General features: G+C 41.7%; 1 protein-coding gene and 1 long non-coding RNA gene across 2 annotated transcripts; both read right to left on the bottom strand.

Annotated features, from left to right (window-relative positions):
• Positions 1-243: 243 nt before the first annotated feature.
• On the bottom strand, positions 244-18,113 carry MFAP5 (microfibril associated protein 5). The gene is made up of 6 exons (XM_089478313.1): positions 18,089-18,113; positions 17,907-17,945; positions 17,180-17,203; positions 11,117-11,204; positions 8,585-8,658; positions 244-7,237 (listed from the first exon to the last, which is right to left on the bottom strand). The coding sequence occupies exons 1-6, from the start codon at positions 18,111-18,113 to the stop codon at positions 7,116-7,118; spliced, it is 372 nt and encodes a 123-aa protein (XP_089334439.1). The 3' UTR covers positions 244-7,115.
• Positions 18,114-18,326: 213 nt separating this feature from the next.
• On the bottom strand, positions 18,327-26,824 carry LOC149323533 (uncharacterized). Its single transcript, XR_016277034.1, has 3 exons — positions 26,728-26,824; positions 23,025-23,087; positions 18,327-18,374 (listed from the first exon to the last, which is right to left on the bottom strand). It is a non-coding gene; the product is annotated as an uncharacterized LOC149323533 (long non-coding RNA).
• Positions 26,825-27,397: the final 573 nt, after the last annotated feature.

The raw sequence follows: 27,397 nt of genomic DNA, 5'->3' as shown, positions 1-27,397 counted from the left end.
ACTTGAGCATCCACATATTTTGATATCCATGGGGATCCTGGTTCCAAACCCCAGTGGATACCAAGGGCCCACTGTACCTTTTGGCTGCTGTTTTCTGGAACTCACAGCCCAGGGGGGGAAACACTTTTCTACATGCTAGATCTTATGAGTATTTTGTTCCTGCTATGAAGCAGACCCAGATGGAAGAAAGAGATACAGACCAGAATATGCACAGGTACAAGAGTGATAGAAACACAGTTTGTCTTTTAATATATTGGTGTATACATTCCAAAAATATATATATGTATAAAATTATCCATATAGGGTTTTTTCCCCTAGGAATTCCATTCCATGGCCATAAAGTATAACGGTAAAGCAGCATGAGGAATATCTGGTATTTTCTCAGAATGTGTGGATGGGAGTTCTATATACCTTTATGTTGTACAATAAACAATGGAATACATTCATATGTGTTTACATTTGATTCTGTATTGAGCATTTGGAACAGATTCAAAACTTATGGCACGGATCTATGCCAAGACTATCGTTGTATAAGGAAGCGGAAAGGAGGAAATGAAAGGGGGAGTAGATACATATTATTTATAATAGTGGAGGGCAACTTTTGGAGGTGGGTGGATTGCACTGACACTTCCCAGGGGACCTTGGCAAGCTGCACAAGCCCATTTTTGGGAAGGTCCACCAAATGCTCTCCTCTCTGGGCCATCTTAGGTCCATTGGAAGCCATTCTTCCAACTAGAAGTGACTTGTAAGCCAACATTTGGATCACCTCCTGTTTGAAAAATGTCTCTTTAGGAATTAAAGTGGTCCTGGGATCAAAATTGCTAGAGAGACATGCAGATAAAGATCTTCCACACCAGACAATTACAGCACTTTAACTCCATTTACTACTGTGGCTGCCTCCTATGGGATCCTGGGGTTTGTAGTTTGCTGAGATACCAGAGGAATCCAATCCCAGGATTCCATAGAATGTCACTATGGCAGTGAAGGTGGAATCATAGTACTATAACTGTGTTGTTTCAAAGAGACTAAAGTGATAGGAAAAGCTTTGGCTTCTTAATTTCTGCCCATCAACAGTGTTGCTAAAGAAATGGAAACATGCCGGTTTTTAAAAGTATCTACAGGCTGCATCATGTATGCATGGTCATCATTTACTGACTTTAGCATCTAGAACTGAATTGCATGTGTGGATAAGCTGTCAAAAATATACCCTTCCTACCACTTGGTGATAACTCAAAGAGTTTTCAGTAGAAACAATTGATTCTGTAAAGTGAAACTGTAAAGTGCTGAGAGATATTGTCATTCCTGTATTGTGTGAACTTGCTAAACCTCTTAATAGCATTCCCTGTTCACACTAGTATGGGGGTATCATGAGAGCAACCACTACTTGTTACTGACTTCTTCTATTGACAATCTAAGGTGTGCAATGGTTGCGTCCCACATCTTCATGGAAGACTGCAAAATTACAGGTTGAGCAAGCCAAGTGTTGTGTGAGGCACAACCCTGAAACATTACAGCAGCGGAGAAACCATTTGTGCCCCATGCCATTTTTTGCACCCCCTTGGAACCCTCCCCCTGAAGCAATTTCTTTACATAGTGACCCTCCAGAAGAATCATATATCTGTGGTGAGGGGAGAATCTGCTCTGAAACATGGGCTGAGATCCTGCGTGGCACAGTATAACATGCAGAACTGCTGTATATACTCATGTATAAGTCTAGAAATTTGAGTCAAAAATTGACTCAAAAAACCTGAGTTGACTTATCCACAAGTCAGTGTAAGTACTATACTTTAACTCTTGTTTTAAAAAGTAGAATCCCCCAGTGAAAGGCAAGAATGTAATCTCTCCTGGAAGTACTGCCCCCCCCCCCCCCTTATCCATCCAACATTTAGGGTGAGCACAAACAGTAAAGTCTGTTGGAATTTTGTAACTTCTTAGTGGCATTGTTTTCCTTTGCTTCATCCTTTAGATCCTTTGTTACATGTTTTACCCTTGACTTATCTATCCATGGGTCATATCAAAATACGTAGTTTTGGCCCCCAAACCTGCCCTGAACATACATGAGGTCAACTTATAGTCGAATATGTACAGTACATCACATCCGTCACTTAGCCTCCCTTGTTTGGGCCATTTAGCATCCCATGGCTGGTGGAGAGCAGAGCCATTATGGAAGCATCTGGTTATATCCCCATAGCCAGACACAGAGCGATCACACCAACTGCAGAGATCTGCCAGGGTCCTCCAAATGTCTCAGCAGATGATATAATCATTCTGCATATGGCCCCCGCAGCTACTCTCCACCAGCCATAAAATAGGCATGTTTAGCTGCAGCAGCTAAATAGTAAGTCAAGGTGGGACTTGGTTGGAAGAGAACAAGAACTTCCACCCTGACACCCCCCCCCACCACCACCAGGTGGATTAGCACCTGGACATGCCATTAACAGGATACCAGCCAATGTGTGGCACTCCCCATTTCTTTTTCCAGAAACAGATTTAAAGGCAAATAGATATGACCTTCTAGTCACATCTGTTTTCATTTGGAGGATCCGTGTGTGACTCCCAGAGGGTCCTGGGACCATCAAAAGGACATCTGAACTGCCTGAGCCTGTCCACTATTGTAATAAGCACATTCACAAGACCATGATTGTATCAAAAAGAGCAAGTGTTATGTCAGAATTGTTTCCTGGAACCATCTGAAAATACATTACTTCTTGCTCTACTGGAATGCTGCCTGAGCCATGTTTCATGGGGAATAGATGATAGCACTGGTTTCCCTCTGACGCTTCTTCTTTTCTTTCCATGGGACAACATTTTTCTTTCATTTACCTACAGAAAAATGTAAATAATTGTGCATGCCATAAGAGAGACAGCTGGGAGCAGTCTGTGTCTGTAACACTCATTTGCAATATTGTCCAGTTAAAGTCAAATGCACGTTAGCCACGGAAGGATGGCTTTTTGATATTCATTTCCTGCTGTTCAAATGCAGATAGGCTTGAATAGCTATGGATCTTGCATATGTATTATCCTATACTATACCATTCACCCTGTGTGAAACCACTAGCACATATTGCCACATGGTACAATCCAAGAAAATTGTCTTATGCTAGCAGAGAATGTGGATTAGTAATCCTGTTGCACTGTTCCTGTTCATGATGAAACTGGCCAGTGGAAAGGAACATCCTAGTGAACATCCAGCTAAACCACAGACATCAGACTTTCATTCATTAACTTGCCCACACTCAGCACAGTTGATCTTAACAGATTTTTACATTCTGAATGAAGGGCTTCTCTTCGCACGAGACCCAACCCAATGCCTCATTCATTGTAAATAGTTCAAATTGACACAACTGGATTAGGGATGTTCTGTAATGCTTTAAGCATACCGCAATTCTCTAAGTGCTCTCAGTTGTTTGTAAATTAACACAACACATTATATAGATTTAAGTGTCCAGCAGCAGGTGGCAGCATGGGTCACTTTTGATCCATGTTAGCAATTTGGAAGGGGAGAGGAAGAGAAGAAGCCATCAGGCAAACACACAGGTGCCTAGATTATAAATTAAATGCAGTGAAAATTGCTCTGCTCTTTAAAAATAGAAGGTACTATCAGCACTGCAGATATTTAATGTATGAGAGCAAGGAAGGGCTTTTGCAAAGGAACTCTAAGCTTTCCAAGAAATAAATGAAGAGCATCACATTGAGGTATAGTATGGCCGAAAACAAACAATTGCTGCTGTTTTTGCCAAGCATCTGAAAAATGGAGAGAGAGCCTTTTTGTGTAGTGACAAGAACACATGCTTTTGCATTCTGAAGGTCCAGTGCACAATCTCTTGTTAAAACGGCAGCAAGGCTTGGGGGAGAGGAGAACCACACCCTAAGGCCCTGGAGAGTCAGAATAGTCAACACAGATTTACAAACTGTCTTTTATGTATGCCAACTTATTGTTTCTGTCCTCAGTTATCTCTCTTCAAACCAACTACAATTTCTTTTTTAAAATCTGGCTAAAGACAATGCTGGAACACAGTAAGTGATCATGCATGTCATCAGGCTCTTCAATACCCTCCTCAACACTTTTGCAAACTACTGTCCATTTCCAGCTACAGGGAATGAATTACGGGAGCCCATTGCTAGGGGTGGGCTGGCTTAAATTAAATAAAAATCCTGGAGGATTAGCCCAGTTAATCCTGGCAGACACTCATAAATCCTCTTGGGAAATAGCTATAATCAAGAAATTGAATTTCCTAGGACTTTTCAGGGATACCATTCTAAAGCTAGAAATAGATCAAGCAAAATCGGCTATTAAACAAAGAATCTTAGACATTGAAGGCCAGATGGAAATTGCTGCTTTCCCTAGGCATATAGTGGTGAATCAAATGTTGGTCTCTTCTCCAGCTTATCTATTTCATGTTACAATACCTAAATTTAGGAGAGCTTTATCTTTAGCTCGATTTAATGCTCACCCAACAGCAGTGCTAGAAGGAAGATACAGTATAGGAAAACACCTTCTCAATCTCGGCTTTGCCGGTGCAATGGTGGTGTTATTGAAACGACATGTTCTTTTGCACTGTCAATTTTATAAAGACATTCGCCATCAGTGGATTACTCCTCTCCTAAATAAATACCCTGGTCATACTGACACTTTTTATTTATGTTATCTTCTGGATAATCAATCGGAAACCAAATGTTGTTCGCAAGGTAGCAAAATTTTGCTATATTGTATGCAAATTACGCCCCAACTGGTTGACCGAAACTGAAATGTCTGTAGCTGATCTGAAATTGTATCTGAAATTGTTTTAACAATATTTAATAACTGTACTGTGCATTTATTATTTTATCGATTTTTGTATTGGTCAGTGACCGAATAAATTTTACTACTAGGGGCGGGCTCTAAGAGGCTTTTCTTATGTAGTCATCCTACAGCATACTTTGACGGAGGGGGACATGCACAATACTCCCTTCCATCTTTTTCTATCCTTTTTCTTACAACAAAATAATCAATTAAGGAGGGAAAGGCAGTGCGTTTTGACTGGTGGTGCCAGAACCCATCTGTCAGAATTATCACTAGTTCATATAAGCAGGCCTTGGCATCTCTGTGGAGGGAAGGGCACAGATTGTATCATTCCTGAGATTTGTATCTACTACAGATGTCCACCTTCATTTATTTCATTCTCACATATAAAGAAAACTAATTCCAAAAACATTTCCCCCTGCTGGCTGACATTACAAGAGGGTGGGGGGGGGGGGGGTTGCATTTTTCATTTTTAAAAAAATTCAGGATATTCCCTCCTCCAAAAATATATTGTTTGCACAAACCTTAAAACTGTTCAAAAATTGTGCAAAGACATCATTTCTAGCAAACTAACGTGTATTTTAAGCAAAATATTTTGTACATTTGGGGCATAAAGTCCAAGTTTCTTGTGCAAACAGATTTTTTTTCATATACAATTTTAAAAAAATCTTGTGGTGATTGACCATTTTCTTGACAAGGTGTCCTTCTCACTAAGGATAAGAAAATTGGCAAGTATTCTTTACACCCTTCGTATCGGTACTATGGAGCTTTGGCTGCCCCTGAAACTGTATGGTACTATGAAGGGACTACCACAAGACAGCAGTAATTGCATTTGGGTTTAAAATTTAACAAATGCCTACTTCCGACCTGAGTTTGCAGCGTAGATGCCAGTAGCAATGGAATTTCTGTTTACTCTGGCACAAAGTTAGGATTTCCTTCACACCCTTGACTTGTCTTCTTCATCAAAAGAAGTATGTGGTGGTCATTCTCAATGGCTGGGATGAGAAATCAATGGTGATCTAATCAAATGAATCTATGAAGAGACATACAGGACTTTGGGGCTATACAGACCGGCACTTTGTGCTGGCCTGTGGGTGGGATGAAGGCCGAGTGTCCGCAGGCTCCAAGCCCTTACGCCACCACCCGGGCACCCTTCTAGACAGAGTGTGTCATGATGACCTCCGGCGCAGTGCCCAAACAGCACAGCCTGGAAGGGGCATCATAATGCCACACCGCGGTGCTTATGAAGCCCCTCCCAAGGTGCAAATAAGGAGCCGCTTGGGGCAGTTTCTTTTTGCTGCTTCTGAAGGCCGCAGTCCAATTCAGCGCAAAAAGGGGTGGCATCCCGCTGCCTGTCTGTACAGCCTCTTTATCTCCTCTTACTATGCACTGTGGGGGGGGGGGGGCATTCATACTGCCAAATAGAGCTCAGAGCGCATTCTTATTCTTCTCCTGTAGTTCTCTCATGTTCAAGTGCAATCAGGCCTTAATGTGCAGTCTCTTCAATCTCCCCTCCTCAGGAGATCAGTCTCCTTTTGCATTTTATGGACTCTCTTGTCTTAAACAGATTTCTCAAGTGGATGCTATTTGTGCCTCAGAAGTTTAAGTAGGATGTGCAAAAAAGCTGAATGAGAAACTGAGCTGAGCAATTCCAAGACCTCAGTGTGCTGTGCCTCCATCCTCGTCTCATTCCTGAGACAAGGATAGTTTGCTTTAGTCCTGCCAGCCCATGGCTTAAGGCACACTTGCTCCTCAGGGGATAGGCTGGTGGGATTCTGACCACCATGCCTCCAGACTGGTTCACTTATGTACATTAGACATAGCAGTACAGTAGATTTTGGGCTTCCTAAATCCAATATCAGACCCTTTATTCTACAGGGCTAAATACTGTGCTTTAACAGCTCTACATAAGTTGGAATGTAAGTGCACTGATATATATATATCTCACGTTTCGTGGCAGTCACTGTCTGTAGTTAAACTGGCTCTCGAGAAGGCAGATACAAGCCAACTACTAGGGCAGGTCAATCATGAGCTCCTGCCCCACCAATTGTGTATACACATATGTATGTATGTATGTATGTATATGTAAGAACAGGGCTTATATAACTGGCCCTGAGGCAAGCATGATGCAGAAGCAAGAACACAAGATGCTAGCATCCCATCTCAAAGGTGACATCAGGTGCCACCAGTGAGATGCAGGCAAGGAAGCTCCCAGCAATGGAGCACCTCTCAACACAGGAGGTTGTGAGAAGAAGGCAAACCTATGTTGGGTTTCAGCAGTGGAACTATTTGGTGGATCCTCCTCCTCCTTGTTTTCCCTATAATTTCTTGGTCACTGGGCATCAAAAGCCTTCTGCTGTTGGTTCTTAGACCGCCGGCAGAGTGGTCCTTGAGAATGACCAGAGCGGCGAAGGCGGCGTGGGGGCAGACCAGCCAACTGGCGGCAGAGCTCATCTAGAAATGAACCAGAGGAGGGGAAAAGAGAGAGAGAGAAGACCAATAATTCAATAAGCAGCTCAACTTTCCGTTGCTGTTGTGTGCCTTCAAGTTATTTTCAAGTTATAGTGGCCCTAAGGCAAACCTATCACTGGGTTTTCTTGGCAGAATTTATTCAGAACAGGTTTTGCCTTTGCCTTCCTCTGAGACTGAAAAAATATAACTTGCCCAAGGTCATTCAGTGGATTTCCATGATCCATTGGGGTTTCAAAGCCTAGTCTCCACAGACACAGCCCATTGCTCAAATCACTGCACTACACTGGTTCCTTAAATTTACTACTATCATGATATGTGCACAGATAATTAAATTAAGTCATGACCAAATTGGAGAACATAATGATGGCAGTTCGTGGAATTCTTAGTACAGTATTCAGTGCCACATTACAACCTTGCCATTTGGGAGCCCTGCATGGGGAACAGATGGAGTGCAGAAACAAAGGCCTATATCCAATTGTTAATCCAAAGTAGAGTAGACACACTGACTTCATGGGGTTACCACTGAAATACCCATTGATTCAACGAGTCTATATTTGTTGGGATAGCGATTGAATTACAGCCAATTATTAGGGTTAATATATGGGGTTATGAAGCCCCTCCTTTCCTCCTGCACCATTTTCCATTCACAAATTTATCTTCTTTAAAAGACAGAGAGAGAGAGAGCAGTGGGGGCATAATAAGCAGAATGCCACTTACTCAGATTCTGCAAATTTGCAAATAAAATCAAACTTGTATCCATATATTCTAAGCATAGTATTATAGTTACTGCAGTTGCAAGATTATTTGGGAGTAAGCTAAATTCAAATAAGATAGACATTAATTGATTGACTGATTGTTTGTACTTATATCCCACCTTTCTCCCAAAATGAGACCCAAGGTGGCTTACAATAATTTTTAAGAGATCCAGGTTGCAAAGTTGTTTTAAGTATTACAGGGGTCATAAACATGACAAGACTAGACCATTGTCAAGCTTTATGTAGATGATGATAAGAACAATACTGCTGCTAAACTGAACTATTGTTCTTTGAGAACAGTGGAGCAAATTCATTCTTACTTATAAATTACTGGATCCACACAGCTGATGGTGAACTAGGGCCAAGAAAAGGAGGTTGGCCTCTGAGATCATCTAGCAAATTGAAAGCAGAGGAAAGTTTTGAAATGAGTCTTCCTGATGAACAGCTCAGCTTTACCTACTCCTTTACATTCTACTGGTCTTTGCATTGTTTGGAAAGTTACTTTGTTGGACCATAGTTCCCAGAAACCCCCAGTCAGCATGTCCACTGACATTCCCTTGTCAGCTTTACTCACCCTGCATGGCTTCATCCTCTTTGCAAACAATACGAGAGCAGATCTCCTTATTTATCATGTACGTCCGACGGATACTGTCATCAGAAATAATTGCGGGTTGGGGAGAAGACAGAAAAAAGCAGAAGCAAAAGCCCATGAGAACCTAAAACTGATCTAGGCAAATAATTTGTGCAGAGGACATTGCTGACAAAGATGACCTTAAGACCTACTTAGAGGTTACATACAAATCTACGTAAATGAATCCAGAACAATTTTTCAGGAAGAGAAGCTGAGGTCCATTTGAGCATTTTTTGAGTAAGAAAGCAGTGAAAGGATGTTGGAAGTGAGAGAAAAGAGGAAACTAAAGACAGGTAAAAGGATGTACTTTTTTGCACAATGCATAGTTAAATTATGCCTTGGTAATGCAGTGGCTAAATGCCTATACTGCAGTCATTCATCACAGACCACAAGGTTGTGAGTTCAATACTAGCCAGACTCAGCCTGGCATCATTCCAAGGTCACTAAATGACTACCCAGCTTGTTGAGGGCAATTGGCTTGCACATTGTAAACCGCTTAGGAAGTGCTTAAGTGTACTGATAAGCAGTATAGAAATGTACTTCCTACTGCTATGTGCTGTGACAAGATGTGGTCACACTGTCAACTTGGATAGCTTTAAAATGGACTAAATATTCATGGTGGTGAGGGTTCCCAATGGTTGCTAATCAGAACCCAACTCAACACACCATAGGAGGAAAAGCAACTAGTAAATTTTAGAATAGAGAAGCAGAGAGTTATAAGACCATAACAAGAGACTTTCTAGATCAAACCAAGAGCCCATCCAGTCCAGCATTCTGCTCACACGGTGGCCAACCAGCTATCCATGGGAAGCTCACCAGAAGAACATGAGTGGAACTTCACAATTCCATCCTGCACTCTCTTGCAACAGATACATAGCCATTTAATGTTTCTGGAGGCTAGGTTAGTCCCGGCCTGGTCCCTCAGTAGCGGGCAAGGAAAACTAAAGTAAAGCTTAGGAATTGGTCAAGCCCCAGATGAACTGTGCTGTCACCTGGCTATCACACCAGAATGAAGGGATTTGAAGAGAAGTGGAGGTCAGGCACAAAGGAGGAGTCTAAGGGTGGGATTCAAGGAGATAATAATAATAATAATAATAATAATAATAATAATAATAAGTAGCATGAGTATCAGTCAGAATAAGAAGCAAGGACAACCAAGTAAGTTACACAGAGGTGCTAGAACCTGTTTAGTTCCACCAATTAACAGATTTCAACTTGGAGTAGATGTAGCTTTGTCCCCCAGATCCTGCCCAGACCAAATGAAAACCTGAACAGCTTTCAACTGGTGAAAATTGTTTCATTCCTCAAGAGCCTCTGCACTGGCCAGGATACTCTAGGGATAGCTCAGAGGTTGCTGGCCCCAGAGCTGCCATGATCTCCCCCCATTACTTTGGCCCTCCATTCCAACACCAGACAACTGTATGTGTGTCCTGCTGTTCCACCTGGCATGGCTGCTGCCACACAAGGTGCCAAGTCTTGATCACATGGCTGGGCACCTCATTCTAACCTCAGGGCAAAGCAACCTACGGTGGCTGTGCCAGATGGCACAGCAGAACACACAAACTGTACAAACAGCTGCTCAGCATCAGAACAGAGGGCACTGGATCCTCTGGGATGATCTGGAGCTGCTGTTTTTTTTAAAATCCAGATTAACGACATAATATCCCGGTTTCGGTGCTGAACAGACCAGACATCATCTGGACTGTTCATACCAGACTCTGGGACTGGGCACTGCGTCATACCAACTCCCCATCGAGAAAATAAGAGAGGCCGATTTATTTGGTGCATGCAGATAGGGCCTTATTTATGCAGAGCTCAGTTTTTCTGGAGCTGGAGGCATGTAGTGGCTGATCATGTCCACATCTTCTGATATTGGAGCTGGAGTCCCACAAGATCTTCATCATCTATGATTTGGTGTTTTCCTCTGAAGAAAGAAAGCATCTGAGGAAGTAGACTTTAGTCTATGAAAGCTCATGTTGCCAACTTCTTTATTTCAGCTAGTCTCAAAGGTGCTACAAGGTCTCTCTAAATACGGATTCTACAGAGTAACACAGCTATATTTTTGAATTCTACCTCTTAAGAAAAGTCACTTTTGATGGGTCTGTTTCTGACATGACATCATTTGTCCATTTGTCACCTTGCTAGATCCTCTCCATTCTGACCTGCTGATGTTGACTCATTACTAATGAAAAACGACGAGCAAAACTTGAATTGTGCATGTCCTCTTAAAAGTGATCTTCTGTAGTCTGAATTTACTTACAGTAGTTTAAGACTGGCTCATTTGTTGAGTGATATGTTTTGGTTCTGTTTGTAGTTTTGCTGTGTATCCAAAAAAAAAAAAAAAACCCAAAACAAAACCCCAAACTGATTGGCAAATGAAAAATAAACTGAAACAGAAGGCAATGTAATCTGATCGAAGACGATCACATGGTTTGACAACGGAAGCCACAAACCACTTGGCTTCTTCTCCCTTACCTGGTGACACACAAGTAACTGATGCATTGCTTCACAGGCTTGCGTACTGAGTACAGACGTGTGCATGGAAATTGCTCTTCGTGGCACTCTGGAAGAAAGAAGAGACATGCTAATGCTACTGACCTTTCTGGACTTTGTGAGGTAGTTAAATCAATTGGAAGGAGACTCACCAAAAGTGGCTGCCAAGAGATCATATTAAAACCAGATGGGCATTTTCCTACCCAACACACTTATGAAAATTAGAACTGGCTTGTAATAATTTATATGGTTTTCTTCTTGCACTCTGAAATTCCATGCTATTAACATTATTTTCTGCAGAGTATTTTTCTCAGCTGAACCAGACTATAAAATAAAAAATTTCAGAAAACCCAGAATGCTGGAATAGCAGATTTGTTGCTAAAAGAATAAATAAGCAGTTGTTTAAGGTAGAGTTCTTTGCAGGGGGAATTAGTGATAGATCATGGGACAGCTTCTAATAGAACAGAGTAAGAGGAAGGGCCTAGGATCATAGTGGACTCCTCAAGGCAAGTGGTCAACCCATTGTGTGTGGCTGTAGTGAAAAAGGTGGCTTGTATATTAACAGAGAATTAAGAAGGAGTCTGAAAATGAAGTGAGTAATACAGTATTGTAAAATGCTTATTCAAATCGCACTTGGAACACTGTGCACAGCTTAGTTCATGATGTTTCAAAATGAGATTGTGGCAGAGAAGGGTACCCAATATTATAAGGGGCCTCAAGCACCTCCCATATGTGGGAAAGGTAATGGAAATTGCTTTTTGGTTTAGAAAAGAAAAACAGCAACTAGGAGGCAGGGTATTAAAGTGATTTATAAAATTATACAGGGCAAAGGAGAAAGTGAGTAGAGAACCAACTAGGACTTAGGGCCATCCAATGAAGCTTAGTGGTAGGAGGCACAAGGAAGTATTTCTTTATACAACACATAGTTCTGCTGTGGGATTTGCTACTACAAGGCATGCTGATTGACATAAATTTAGACAACTTGAAAATGCAATTAGAAAAATTCATTTAGGATTCAGGTACCAATGGCTACTGGCCATGATGATTATATTCTACTTTCACCCATCAGAGGCAACATACTTCTGAACAGTGGGAAACAAAAGTGGGAGAAGGCTCCCAGCCTTCATGGTTTTTGTGTTATTGAGCTTCCCAAAGACATCTGGTTGATCAATGTGGGAAAGGGGACTAGGACGGGGATGGGAAACTTTGGGCCCCACCAATGTTGCTTGATGCTGTGACTTCCATTAGCCTTAGCCAGCACGGTGGGGATGGCAAGTGTTGCAGTCAAACAACACTGGGAGGATCACAAGATGCTCATCCCTTGGACTAGACAAATAGACCTTTGGTCCAGTCTACCAGGGTTCTTCTTACGTTCTGTTGTGAACCAATAGCAACATTTATTTATTTAATTTATACCCCACTTTTCTCTCATATGGGACCCAAATTGGCTTATGCCATATGGTAAAATAATAAAGCCAAAACAGTCTAAAATACACACACACAAAAAATAAAAAAATGTAAACGCATTAAATACAATCCACTTAAAAACATTAATTTGGAACAGCTGAAAGCACATTAAACTGTTTACACATTAAAACCCAACACACCTGTTAAACACCTGAACCAGTTAAAAGCTGAATACCCATTTACATAAGAATATCAAGAGGGGGCCAGGCAAGCCTCCCTTGGCAGAGATTTCTATAGCCTGGCAGCAGCCATCAAAAAGGCTTTCTCCTGGGTCCTCACCAGTCATACCTATGATGGTAGTGGGACTGAGAGAAAGCCCTCCCCTGAAGATGGCAAAATTGAGGTAGGCTCAGATAACCCGCACCTGGCTCGGGTAGCCAGCACTTTGAATTCTGCCTGGAAATGGATGGTTAGTCAGTGAAGTAGTTTCAGCAAGGGAATTATATACAGTACTCCCTATAACTAACTGAAGTGTTTTGAAGCTGCTGAAGTTTCCAAAGGCAGTCCCACACAGACTACATTACAGTAATCCAAACAGGATGAAATCAAGGCATGTGGTACTGTGGCCAGATCTGACATCTCAAGGAGTGGGCATAACTTTGTTGTTGTTGTTGTGTGTCTCCAAGTCATTTTGGATTTATGATGATCCTAAGGAGAAGCTGTCATAGGGTTTTCTTGGCAAGTTTCTTCAGGAGAGGGGGTTGTCATTGCCATCTTCTAAGGCTGAGAGCGTGTGACTTGCCCAGGGTGGGTTTTTATGTTTGAGTGGGGAATCAAATCCTGATCTTCAGAGTCATAGTCCAGCACTCAAACCACTACACCACGCTGGCTCTCAGCGGGCATAGCTGGCACACTAGTTTTGTAGTGCCAGAAGAGTGATGTAGTGTTAATTGAATTGTTGTTGTTATCTTACCTGCCTCTGCCTATGGACTGAGAAGGGGAACAACAGATTAACAAATATACAACATCTGTCAAAAACACATATCAGTTTAAAAGAACAAATAAGACATATATGTATTAAAACAATCCACATTTAAAATTCACAATTTAAAAATAATCTGGAGAGGCCTGCGAGAAGACACTGGTCTTTAGTGTTGTTTTGAATTCGGACAGCTGTTGTATCTCTTCTGGCAGGCCGTTCTACAGTTTAGGGGCAGCTGAAGAAAAAGTCCTTCAGCTGACTGTTGCCAACCCAGTCTTGGCTGACTGAAGTAAATATCCCACAGAGGACCTAAGTATACAGGGTGGATTATACAGAAGGAGATGATCCTGTAAGGAACCTGGACCCAATTTCATGAAGTATCCATACAATGATATGTAACATAGCACCTGTGAACAACTATGAATGGGCCTGAAATCCTAGCCTCACCCTGTTTTGTGAGTTAATCTTTAGAGATGCTCAAAGCTAATGATATCCATATTAATACAGCACTGGAGCAGCACCTCATCACCGAACAGATGGATAACTCATACACAAAGCCTGGAAGGATCAAAGCCATCTCTTGATATATTTATAGTATATCAACCTTTCCTTCAAGAAACTTGAGGAGATTCCTACTCCCTCTGGATCTGGACAGTAACTGATCCAACAATACCCAGTGGGTTTTATAGCTGAATGAGAATTCAAACTCAAAATTCTGGATGCCCTACTCTGGGGTCAGGCCCCTTACTAGTATGTATCCTTGTGATTCATCAAAGTTTTTTTTTTTAATTTACAAAGCAAGAGGCTCACATGACTTATCATCATTCAAAGCAAGAATCGGCAACCTCCAGTGGTGAGCAAGACACACTGATCCAACTGAACCTGCCAGGAGCTGCACCTTGTCACCACACTGCCCAGTTTGCTATTATGCCACCAGATTTCAATGGGATAGTGGCAATCTACCTGAGATCTCTTTTGAAAAAAAGGCATGTGAGGAGCATATGTTTTTTTAAAAAAAACAGAATTGCTTCCAGGAGGCTTCTGAGAGCATCGATTTGATTTAAAGTAAGGCATAATCTTCCCAATGCCTTGTTTTCAAAGAAAATCTGGGAGGTTGCAGGTATGCTGCTGAAATGTGTTACCATTGGAAAACTCAACAGTGGGGTGTGTGGAAAATGATTAATTATTAATGGTGAAGGCACAAAATAGTGTGTTATTTTCTTCCTGAATTTGCATGGTTACTCAGAAATGTAAGAATAAACTTGTGGAGTCAGAAAAAAGTTCTGTCTACTCCACCATCCTTTATAAGAATACTAATTACTAGTGATGGTCTACCAGAAAATGGCTGACTGCCCACTGACAAACTTCAGTCTACCTTCTGCCCACCCTTGCTTTATCTGGAGCTTATCACATGAATAATTTTTTGTGGGTTTGTTGGGCTATGTGGCCATGTTCTCAAACCCACAAAAAACTATGGATGCCGGCCATGAAAGCCTTTGACTTCACATTATCACATGAACTTTAAAACCATCTCAAATGTCCCAGGCTGGAGCCGGGATACATGATGGAGCCGGGGATTATCGCATGCTAAATCGCTGCCTAATCACTGCCCGCCATTAACCTGGGTCCAAGCCGGGCTCCACCTGCACTCCGCCAGCACTTTTTTGCAGTCAGAAGCCTTCTAGCTTCTAAAAAGTGCTGTTGAAGTGCATCTGGAGCCCAGGCTGACAGTGGGTGGCAATTAGGTGGCGATTTAGCATGCGATAATCCTTGTCTCCATCCCTAGGTCCTAGGGGCCCAGGGTGCTTGAGATGGTTTTAAAATTAATGTGATAAGCTCCTTTGACTCATATATATGATGGTTAATCAAGAGGCCATTTAATCCAGATGAGATGAGTGGTCTGTTGTTCAGCAGATCTTGGGAATTCAGGAAAGATATTTAGACTGTGGCTATGCTCTCCCTAAAGTGCAGTGCACCTGTGTCATACGTGGGTGCGCATTACGCGGCTTTCAACATACATTGAAAGCTGCATGGAGAGAAGGGGCGGTGTGTCCCATAGGGACTAATGGGATGCATGCCACCATGTGCACGAGCCCCATTAATTTAAATGGGACTAGAGCATAGGCGGAATTTGCTTTACGTGGGGGAGTCCAGAACGGATCCCCTGTGGAAAGCAAGGGAGCACTGTAAATAGATTTGCAGTTTGAGGTGTTACCCCTTGATCTAGAGCTGCTGTTAGATGTTGAGGTAATGACAGTGATCAAGAGTCTGGTTTGTTAGGTGCATACTTCCCTGAAAAATTTAGGCCTGGCCACAATCATTCATGACCAGACTACCTCCAGGGTAGACTATTACATTCCTTTCTACCTGGCCTATCCTTGAAACAAGAACAGAAGTTGATCTATCATGCTGCTACTAGTTAGCTAGCAGTTAACTGGTTTATGGTCAAACTGTTGAGGTTTTTTTTCAGTTTTACTGTCAACTGGCTATTTGTTTCCTCTCCCAAATCAAGGTCCTGGGCCTTAGAGCCTTTAAAGTTCTAAGTCAAGGTGACCAGATGTCCTCATCGCAAAGGAAGACAAGGCCCTCAAAATGTAAGATGTTCCAGAACAATGGAGGACATGGCCAAATAAAAGCTAAAAGCACTCATATAAATGTAAATTAATGCTTCTTTGGCTCAAAATAAAGGACATTTTGGAATTCCTCCTGGACAGAAGGGTGAAATGTAGGAAATGTCCTGGAAAAGGTGGACATCTGATCACCTTGTTCGAATTGATCTGGGAGTATGGTGTCTGTCACAGGAATCTATTCTTCATGAGGATATGCCCCTCTTCTGATCCCCTTCTTGTTGATCTGATCTGTCAGATGTTTCATCTATGAGAATGAAAGAAAGACCACCTCTAATCAAGACAGATTGTGGAGTATTCACTTAGAGAAGTTTAGCTGCTCCCCATTTTTGCTCACTTTCCAGAACTTCAGAAAGCAACTTTTTTGGACTACAATCTCCAGAAACAACCTTGCCAGCATAGGATTCTGGGAGTGGTAATCAAATAGTAACTTTGCCCAGGTTTGCTACTTGTAATCTTTCTTGCTCTGTTTTTATTGTTTTTTTTAATTATTGTTGATTTATCACTTGATTATGCTTAATAATATTTTGTTGTACAGTGAGCCCTTGGTATCCACTGCGTCTTGGTTCCCGGACCTCCTATGGATATCAAAATCCATGGATGCTCAAGTCCCATTAAATGCAATGGCATAGTAAAATGGCGTCCCTTATATAAAACAGCAACATCAAGGGTTGCTTTTTGGAATTTTTTAAAAGTATTTTCAAAATGTGGATGTTTGAATCCGTGGATAAAAATATCCATGGATATAAAGGGTTGACTGTACTGTTTTGTTGTAAGATGTTGTAAACTCTCATGAACTAATACTATGGCTAGGAAAGCAGGATATGTTTTTAATATATAAACAAATGAGAGAAGGGATGAATTATTGTATATCTTAAGTTGTGTTAAAAGCAGTGCCTGGAAGATGTGAAATCAGATCAAGGGCATACTACCAATGAATAAAATTAAGCCATTCAAGGTAATTAATATTGATTGAATGGGGGAGGACACACTGGAGCAGAAAAGAATGAGAAGCAAAAGAAAACTTACCAGGAGAAGTTGTTGGACCATCAGCTGGAAATAAAACAGGAAAATGTTTGTACAAAATGGGCTACAGCATTGTTGTTTCCCATAAAGGCAAAGGCAGAAGGAAATTAATTTGGTCTCATGCACCATGGACTGCCAGGTTTGTTTCTGAAACCTGTTCCACAGCTTTGTGTTGTGTCACACATGTACCACAAATTCACTGGGCATAAGCAGAGCAGTTATTGACTATTTGTGTGACAATCAATGCCATTTGCTTTATCCAGTAAAATGTTTGACATGTGATACTTAGTAGAATGTGGTCTGACAATCAATTATGGCTCTGCACCACAACATATTAAATTTAACAAATGTTTGATGCCTGACATGCACTGGTGTTCAATTTTGACATCTGACATGAGATTCTCCAGCATGTGTGATGACTGCTTACAATCAGTTGACTGTAATTCTAATGCTTTTGAATTTCAAATGCTGACATAACCTTTAACATTCTGAAAATAAATTCAAACTTTAAGAAAACTCCACATTAGGGTGAATTTTGATATGTCTGAATATTTACTTCTGCTTAAGTTACAGTCTCAGCAAGATCAAGTCTTCTTGCCCTGATATGAAAGCTAAGCAATCTTCTGACTTGCATCAAAGAACCAATTCAAAGACGACGGTAGCATGTCAAAGTGTCTGTTCCTGCCTTAGAGGCAACATGTCCATCATGTGCAGCAAAACACATGCTTACCTTTTTCATCTGCTACTGTTTCCCCAGGATCAGCCGCACCTAGAGGGAGAAGACAAAATGTCACCACAGAGTATGTGTGTGTACCTGTGAGTGCAAATGACACAAAGATGGCATGGACAAAAATGGGAAGGAATAAAGCAAAAGAAAAAAAAAAAAAAGGGGGGGGGGAATCCATAGTAGACATGTCTTGGAAAACTCATTCTGCATACCAGGTGGACATAAACCCTGGTCTTCTACATTCCACACAGAGCACCAACCAATGCAGGCTCACTGGTTAACTAGGTCTGTATAGAAGCTGCATTTGTAATCTTGGGTTTGTTTTATTCATCAAGGTGCATTCTTTTTAAAAGATTCATAGTAATAAACCTAAAATACGCTGTACATGGTCCCGATTCTAGAGACAAACATGGTGAAAGAACTCACCCACATCATCCACCGGGTCATCTGTTGGGTCTTGATTTAGCACTCCTGGGGGAAAAAAGAGGCAGCAGGCAGCAGGCATGTCAGCATTGGTTGGTCCATGCACAGCTAGATACTTTTCAAGCTGCTCTGGCTCAAGTCAGACCCACTAAGAAGGTAGCCAGCCACCCACTCCCTCCTTTCTTACACCCACACATATTTTGTTTCCCTCTGGCAAGTAGTGATGTGAAGAATTCTCCTCACTATTTGTTAAATCTATGACATAGATCTTTGTTATTCGATGCTTACATACTCTTGGAGCTCCTTGAAACAAGGAGTAAGAATTTTTCTTTTTAACCACTTGCAAATGAAGTGAAAGACCAAGACCTTTGAAATGACAGTTCAATAGGCAGGATTGTGTATTTTGCATAAGTAAAGTAACCATTCAGACTTGGTGTTATCAGAGGAATTTACCAAAGGCTTATGTTGGCTATTGCCTGTTGCTTTGTTATGGTGATGCTGCCTTGGTTTTGTTACAGGCATCTAAAGTAAGCATTTTCAAGTTAAAGCTACATTTTATTTTATTTTATTTATATCCCTCCTATGTCCTGATATAGGGACTCAGGGTGACTATAAATTTACATGTGCTGTGCTGGGTGCGTCCAAGTTGGAGGAGACTCCAAGGCCCAATAAGTTCAACCCTTTTTTATAATACCATTTTATAATTTTATAATATAATGAAGTGGCATTTTCACGAGTGTGTGCTTAAAAAATAATTAAAAAATCTGCCAGTTTTCCCACCATATTCCTAAATAAAAAATCATTTCTAATTCACCCTGAAATATTCCACTGTCTTGGACACACACTGCTGAAAGAACCATGATAAAGATCTTGGAAATACATCTTAGGCCAGGAATACTGGGAGCTGCAGTCTAACATCTGGAGGGGTAATTTTGCCTACCCCAATCAACTCTCTCTCTCTCTCTTCTTCCTCCATTTGGTTTCCAACTTATGGCAACCCCATCATGGGGTTTTCTTGGTAAGATTTGTTCAGAGGAGGTTTCGTTAATGAAAGCAGAGTGACATCCTCCTTTTCCAGGATATGCCTTACATTTCACCCTTCTGTCCAGGAGGAATTCTAAAATGTCCCCCATTTTGAGCAAGACTAAAAAGCATGTGTTTAAATTTATGTTAGTGTTCTGAGCTTTTATTTGGTAGTGACCTATATTTTTCTTGAATGACCTACATATTACAGTGTCTTGTCTTCCTTTGCAGTTAGGATGTCTGGTCATCATGACTGAAAAGCCTCTCTTCGATCTAAAACCAGGGTGACCAGATGTCCTCCTTTCCCTGAACATTTCAACCTTATGTCTGGGGTCTTGGAGGAATTGCAAAACGTCCTCTATTTTGAGCCATAAAACCTGTCCTTTTGTGTCATCCCTGCAGGCAAGCAAGAGGTAGCTCAATAGCTTTATTACTGCTTTGGCTGATGCTAAGGGCTTGCTACTTGCAGGCTGTAGAGAAGACTGTCACTAATCATGTGGTGGTTTGTTTTGTTTTGCTTTTTCTGATGAAGATGTGGAAAGGAAAGGTGGGTCTGGGTTGTTGAAGCAGATCAGCAGTACCAATTTGGGTTGAGAATGAAGCAGGAGGGGTGAAAGACCAAATGGGAAAACTACAAATAAAAGTAATAATTGAAATGTACAAGCTTATCCCATTAACAAATAAGCTGGTTTACCTCTTCCAGCTTGAATTCAGGATCCAAGATGCCTCCCGAATGTTATCATACCTAAATCACCACCTATCTAGCTGGGATGCTGCCACCCGGATGCATCCCAGGTCGAAGCCTCCCTAAACCGGCCAATTTTTGAAGCTGGAAACTCCCTGATCTTGAATTCAAGCCGGAAGAGGTAAGACGGCTTATTTGTTAATGGGATAAACTTCTTAGATTCAGTCAAGGGTTTGTTGCTAGTAAAAGAATAATTTTAAGCCTTTGTCTTGCTCAGAGTTCTATAAGTATCTTGCAAGCCAACAAGGCATTTTACCAAAAGTAAAGTCATCAGAAGAATATGGTTGAGTCCATAATAAAATAGAATATATTTAATATAAACCATATGGAAGTTTATTAGTGTTTTTAACTTTTTATGTGGTTGTGTCCTCTCTTTTTCTTGAATGTCCTACATGATTCTATGATTGCATATATTTTGGGGTGTCTTGTCCTCCTTTGTGATTATGACATCTGGTCACCTTATCTGAAATAGCCCTCCAGGGTTCAAAATGTGGCAAAACTGCCCCCCCCCATGCATTGACAAAAAACATTTGGGGTATAGAGGGGATGGATGACTTGAGGGCTGCATGTTGACAATGAACCTCACATGATCCAGTCCTGACCTAAAGAAAGGAACCCAGGAGAGAGGCTGCCTCCATATGAAGCTTTTCTTGTATAATCACCCTGCCTCACCCACATTTTATGTGCAACATCTTCAGTTTTAAGCCTCCTCCATGTTTTCCCATCACTTCTTCTGTCTTACATTTTCCCATATAGGGTGGTTCTGGACCAGGCTCACACCACTCATAATTAAAATGCCTTGTGCAGTTATTCCATCCACTTTTTCGTAACCAATTTTTCCCCTGGCGAGGAAGAGGAAGGGGAAATAAAGTTAGGAGAAACTATGAGAGTACTGATCAGGACTGCAACAGAAGTAATGACATCTGGATCTCCTGTAAATGTCCATGAAGGAGTCACTGCAAAAGCTTCATCTGGATGCACCCATTAGGGAAAAGATGGCACTGATACATAATGACTTTTGACTGATAGTGCTAGAAATGTCTACCTGCAAGCACCCAGTGAAACAATGTACGTCACTGTGGGCATATACCCCAAACATCTATTGAGTTTACCATATATCAGTTTAACTGCCATAGAATCATAGAATAATAGAGTTGGAAGAGACCGCAAGTGCCATCCAGTCCAACCCCCTGCCATGCAGGAAATCACAATCAAAGCATCCCCGACAGATGGCCATCCAGCCCCTGTTTAAAGACCTCCAAGGAGGGAGACTCCACCACTTTCTGAGGGAGTGTGTTCCACTGTCGGACAGCCCTTACTGTTAGGAAGTTCCTCCTAATGTTGAGGTGGAATCTGTTTTCCTGCAGCTTGCATCCATTGTTCTGGGTCCTAGTCTCTGGAGCGGAAGAAAACAAGCTTGCTCCCTTCTCAATATGACATCCCTTCAAATATTTAAACAGGGCTATCATATCACCTCCTAACATTCTCTTCTCCAGGCTGAACATCCCCAGCTCCCTAAGTTCCTCATAGGGCATGGTTTCCAGACCCTTCACCATTTTAATCTCCCTCCTTTGGACACGCTCCAGTTTCTCAACATCCTTTTTAAATTGTGGTGCCCAGAACTGGACACAATATTCCAGGTGGAGCTTGATCAAAGCAGAATATAGTGGCACTATTACTTCCCTTGATCTAGACACTATACTTTTATTGATGCAGCCTAAAATTGCATTGGCCTTGTTAGCTGCTGCATCGCACTGCTGACTCATATTCAACTTGTGGTCTACTCATGTTCAACTTGTGGCCATAACACTCCCTTCTCTCAAAATAATCCTGGGAATTATAGATAAGGCTAGGAATTCAGGGGCTGGATTCTTTGCTTTCTTGCAAAACAGATTCCACAGGAAGAGATAATCACTTTTAAAGCCAGTATAACATAGAAAGGCCCACAGAAAAGAACAGTTAAACAGGGTCAGATTTAATCAGCTGCATGTCTGTACTGCAGACATGTAATTGGCTGCTGCCACACTGGAGAAATAAAGCAGTTTGACAAAACTTTAAGTGCCAGGACTCAATGCTATATAATTCTGGGATTTGTAGTTCAGAGAGATATTTACCCTTCCTGTCAAAGAGCTCTGGTGCTTCCACCAATCTAGAAATACCAGAATTCCATAGCATTGAGCCATGGGAGCTAAAATGGTGCCAAATTACTTTATTTCTGCAGTGTGGAGTTGGCTTGTTTTTAACCATTTTTTTAACCTGGCAAAATTCACCTCTGGTGTTTCGCCAATTTTCAAAACTTCAGGAGCTTTGAGCTGGACCAGTGACAAACTCTTACAGAAAACATTACATAATTTAACACTGTTTTAATATCCCTGAATGTATTTCAAAAGTAACTGTATGCTCTTTAAGATATTCCAAAACTGGTGTATTTTATTTTCAAAGCAGGTGCTTCTACAAAGCGCAGCCCACTTCCTCTGAAGCTGAAACTGGCTTAACAGGAAGGCTGCCAGTAGTGGCTTGAATTTTGCAAGAAGCTCCTTCATCTTCATATAAAAGATCTTAGGTTCCCCACCACCACCACCTGACTTAGGTTTGATAATGAGAAAAGGCCCTATAGTCCACTGGAGACTTCAAAATGATGGTTCTTAAACAATTTAAATCAAATAGTTAAATTAAATGTGAGGTAGCAAAAAACCTACTATGTTTTTTGCTACATAGTGACAGCCTTGCTCTCTTCTGTGCCTCTCTTTCTTGGGAGTATCTCTTGTCTGTGCTGTACCAAACCCTTTCCAGAGCCTAAGGAAGTTAGTTGTTTCAGACTACAAATCCTCCAACCAGCATGGCCAGTGGCAGGATAGTGGCTTCTCAACATACACACTCCAAAGAAAATAAAAGAAACCTCTGACATGGCTTCCGTAGGGCAGACTCACCACATGGCAGGACAGCAAGGGCAATGAGACACAACAGCATCTGAGCTCTACCGGCCCTCATCCCTGCAAAACGAGGCGAAAAAACAAATTATACAAACAAGAGCTCCTTCCACATTTCTCGCAAATGCTTCTCTTCCACCGATGGATATACAACAACAATTGCCTTCTCCCTAATCTTCCTACTCTTTGCAGCCACTGGCCTAATTTGCTCAAGCTGCTTTGCCTGCAATCCAAATGATCCAAGTGGAGCATAGCCCTGTATTTGTTCACCACTTCACCTTCCTTTCCAACCCAAGCTTCTGTCTATCCACTCTCACTCACCAACTGCACCAGTTGTATCCTTCAAAAAGCCAGCCTTGAAAAATGGCTTTTAGGAACCCAGCACTTTCCACTCACTGTTATCCAGGGGCTCTGTTCCTTCCTACTGCTCACAGTGTCTTTTCCCCCTTCAACTGGTCCCCTGTTTTGGCCAGAGTACGAAGCCGCTCCCAATCCCGGCAAATGTTCCTCTTTGGCTTGTCTTCAAGAAAGAAGTAGTAGGATTTGCTGCCATCATTCAAATGGAATGAGGAGAAAGGGGGGGTCAGAGAAGTGTCCCATGACCTCATTCCAAAGTTTATTGTAACTCAAGAGGAACTGGTTCCTCCTATTCCCTTTGGATGGAGAATGGCCAGGGATGGAGTCCCAGTGCCTGCCCTACATGCTTGTCCTGTCCCATTCTGTCCTCAAGAAGATGAACCATATCTCCCCATCTCAACCTGCCATTTGTCCCAGAAAACCTGGAAAATCCTGGATTGAAGAGACTAAAACATGTCCTATGAGGAATGACTTAGGGAGCTAGGGATGTTTAGCCTGGAGGAGAGAAGGTTAAGAGGTGATATGATAGCCCTGTTTAAATACTTGAAGGGATGTCATACTGATGCGGGAGCCAGCTTGTTTTCTGCTGCTCCAGAGAACAGGACCTGGAACAATGGATGCAAGCTCCAGGAAAAGGGATTCCACCTCAACATTAGGAGGAACTTCCTGACAGTAAGGGCTGTTCGACAGTGGAACAAACTCCCTCAAAGTGTAGTGGAGTCTCCTTCCTTGGAAGTCTTTATACAGACGCTGGATGGCCATCTGTCAGGGGATGCTTTGATTGAGATTTCCTGCATGGCAAGAGGTTGGACTGGATGGCCTTTGTGGTCTCTTCCAACTCTATGATTCTGTGAAATAGTAAATCATGGATTTCTCCTTTGTCACAGGTTAAAATGTCACTAGGTTAAAATTTGACAGTGATAATGAAGCAGAGAACCATGCAAGAAGATTGGCACTGGTGGGAGCCTCATCCCACCTTGCAAGTTCCAGTTGCTCCTGCACAGGGGTAGCGTTGCCACCTTATTCTTTCATTCCCTCTCCCTTCCTTTGACAAGCCCAGAAGATTGGAAAGGAGAGGAAGTGAGCAGAGATGGCCTTGTGTGGTGATTGTGTTGGCAGCTTGAGCCTAGGGCTAGGCAGCAGGGTGAGACTTTGCTTCCAACACCCTTGAGAGAGCAAAGGGAGTCCCTTTCCTTTACTCTTAGAGGCTATTTGGAAGCCTCCCTCTCTTCACCCCAACTTGGGGAGAGACCTCTTAAATTGGTATTGGTACGGAGCTTGAAGCATAATGGAAAAAAAGTGCAATGATTAATGTGTAGAATTTGCATAATCAGAATAATTTAGACATTATGCAAATTAGATGCCCAGATATGAGGTAACGGAATATGGCAACCCTAACTAGATAGTTTTTGTGGTTCCTTATGAGTCTATTAAATAAATAAATGTTAGCTCCAGAAAGCAATACCATCCACACATGATGGCAGGGTACCGTAGGCCAACTGCTACAGAGACAGTTCCCTCACATTCAGAGTAAACAACCAGAAGATGTAAGCAAAACCACTGACTACAATTGGTGCCTCTATTAGGTGGCCACAAAAATAGTCCCCTGCTATTTCAACAGGTTAGGGACCAGAGCACGGCCAAAAAGTGGAAATCCTTCAAATGCGGAACCTATATTACTGTATATTATATTATTGTATAATCACATATCAAATACCTGTACAATGCTATAAGTAAACAATGACACCACAAATTACTTCTACAGTGTACAGACTGACCAAATAGATGATGCATGTCGGAGGGGGGAAGCAGTACAAGGCACACTCTTTTCATCCAGTCTGTGTACTATATACTGTAGAAGGTGTTTGTGGTGCCATTGTGTGCTTATAATGCAGCACTGTACAAATATTCATATTTATATTTGTGTTCATATTTGTCAAAAGAGTTGACCATGCATCAAATAGATGGGTTCAGATAATAATTTAATAGTGTTGTATGTGTTGTATGGGTCCCAGCTTGGGAGAAAGGCGGGATAAAAATAATAAATAAATAAATAAATAAATAAATAAATAGTGTTGAAATATCAGATTGTCAAAAAGCGATCTGTTGAAAAATGAGGGATGTCTGTTTTCTTTCTTACACAGCACAGTCCTCGGCTTCATGCACCCTAGTATGGCACCGTGTGTACTGTACCTTAGTGACCACTTTAATGGCAGGTTTTGTGCAATGTTGTGTGAAATTGTTATGCGTAATTATGCAATTTTTCTGGGATATTCATGGAATAAACTCATGATCTCCTTCATGTGATAAACTCCATAGACTTGAGTCTACTTCCTCAGATGCATGTGGTGGAGTGGAAAACCCAGGGACAGACCTATATAGCAGTCTGTGCGAGAATGTCTATAGAAATGCACAACTTTGTGGGTGTGGAGATGAGGTGACAAGTTCAGTTTTAAGGATGGTCACTGAGGGACAAAGGAAGAAGGATGTTGTCTCAAAGCAAGGTTAGAAGATAACAATATGAATGAGTATTGGGATGTAATGTGGGAGCCAATAATGTGGAAGCTCATGTTACCACCTTCTTTCTTTCAGTTAGTCTCAAAGGTGCTACAAGATACCTTTGCATACTGATTTTCCAGACTAACAAACTGATTTTCCAGTTTTTGAATACTCCTCCCAAGAAAGATTTAGCTAGCTAAAAGGTATAATTCCTTTAAAATTCTGACTGAACCCCAGAGTGGATCCATCTCTCAGTGACCTGGAAGCCACTAGCCACCAATGGAAGACATGGCCAAGCTAGGCCACCTTTGATATGCTTTTAAATCCAAAACTTTACATTCTGTTACCTAGTGCTTCATTGTCACTACTTTTTCCCCCATGGATGACTGCACTGATTAGCATCTTAACTGTTCCCATCTTGTTCCTAGAATTAGAAACCTCTCAGTGACGCATGCCAACGAGGTGCGGGCTGGAGAGACCAGGACGCATAGGAGAGGCAGCCCTGGAATAAAAGATTCTCAATGGCTCTAGAGACCTCTGGCAGATGGAAAGCCTGGGAGTCTTCCAATCAGCTGGCAAAGGGTGGGATGACATCAGTCCAGAGTCGACAAGCCAGATGCTTAGAAAGCTAAACATCCTCCCTTTTGCTGGCTCCTTGGATCTGGGTGGGAGTGAGCCCTAGGGACTTGGACTGCATGCTAGAGGCAGAGAGAGGAAAGGACAGAATGTGCAGGTTGGGTGGGGAAGGGAGCCTTCTGTGTTTAATTTTGCTTCTCTTGCAGCTAAACACAGCTGAAAACATGCACATGTGGTGGGGGAAAGGGAAGGAGAAGAACAAGTCACATACCGTTTGCAGCATCTCTCTACTTAGCTTGTTCCTTCAGTCTAAGGCATCCCAAATAGATGGGTCCTGCAAGATCTCTCCCCTTTGGATCTGGAGGACATGCCAGCCCTAAGAAGAAAACAGCACTTTCAGTTGTGTCTTCAAAGTTTGCAAAGTGACATAGGTCTGACCTGCATGGCAGTATTAATGCAGTTTCAAACCACTTAAACTGTCATGGCTCAATGTTATGAAAACCTGGGATTTGTAGTTTGAGACATTTAGCCTTCTCTATCAGAGCGCTCTGGTGCCACAACAAACTACAAATCCCAGGTTTTCACAGCACTGACTCATGGGAGTTAAAGCTGTGTCAAACTACATGACCTCCCATAGCCTCTACTGCCTCTACTCTATGGTCTAATATTATTTATTGTTATTATTTCTGCAGATTCAGTCAAGGGTTTGTTGCTACCACAGTGCAATTTTAAGCTTTGTCTTGCTCAGAATTCTGTAAGTCTATTGCAAGCCAACAAGACAATTTAATGAAGATAAGTTCATTAAAAAAAATACAACTGAGTATATAATAAAATCTAGTATATGTAATAGAGCTATAAATAAACCATATGAAATGAATGTATGTTTATATGGGTGTTTTTTGCTTTTATTTTGTAATACCTTACATTTTGTGGTGCCTTGT

The sequence above is a fragment of the Sceloporus occidentalis genome, unplaced genomic scaffold, assembly GCF_023333645.1.
Source record: "Sceloporus occidentalis isolate IW3139 unplaced genomic scaffold, rSceOcc1.0.p SCAF_1, whole genome shotgun sequence".
Lineage (NCBI taxonomy): Eukaryota > Metazoa > Chordata > Lepidosauria > Squamata > Phrynosomatidae > Sceloporus > Sceloporus occidentalis.
This window is presented reverse-complemented; position numbering and strand designations above follow the sequence as displayed.

Coding starts and splice junctions, on each gene's coding strand:
- MFAP5 (XM_089478313.1), bottom strand. CDS start 18,113: ATGCAGAATGAGTTTTCCAAGACAT. Junction 17,946..18,088: donor GAATGAGTTTTCCAAGACAT/GTCTACTATGGA, acceptor TTCTCCCTCTAG/GTGCGGCTGATCCTGGGGAA. Junction 11,205..17,179: donor TGGTCCAACAACTTCTCCTG/GTAAGTTTTCTT, acceptor TCTTTCTTCCAG/AGTGCCACGAAGAGCAATTT.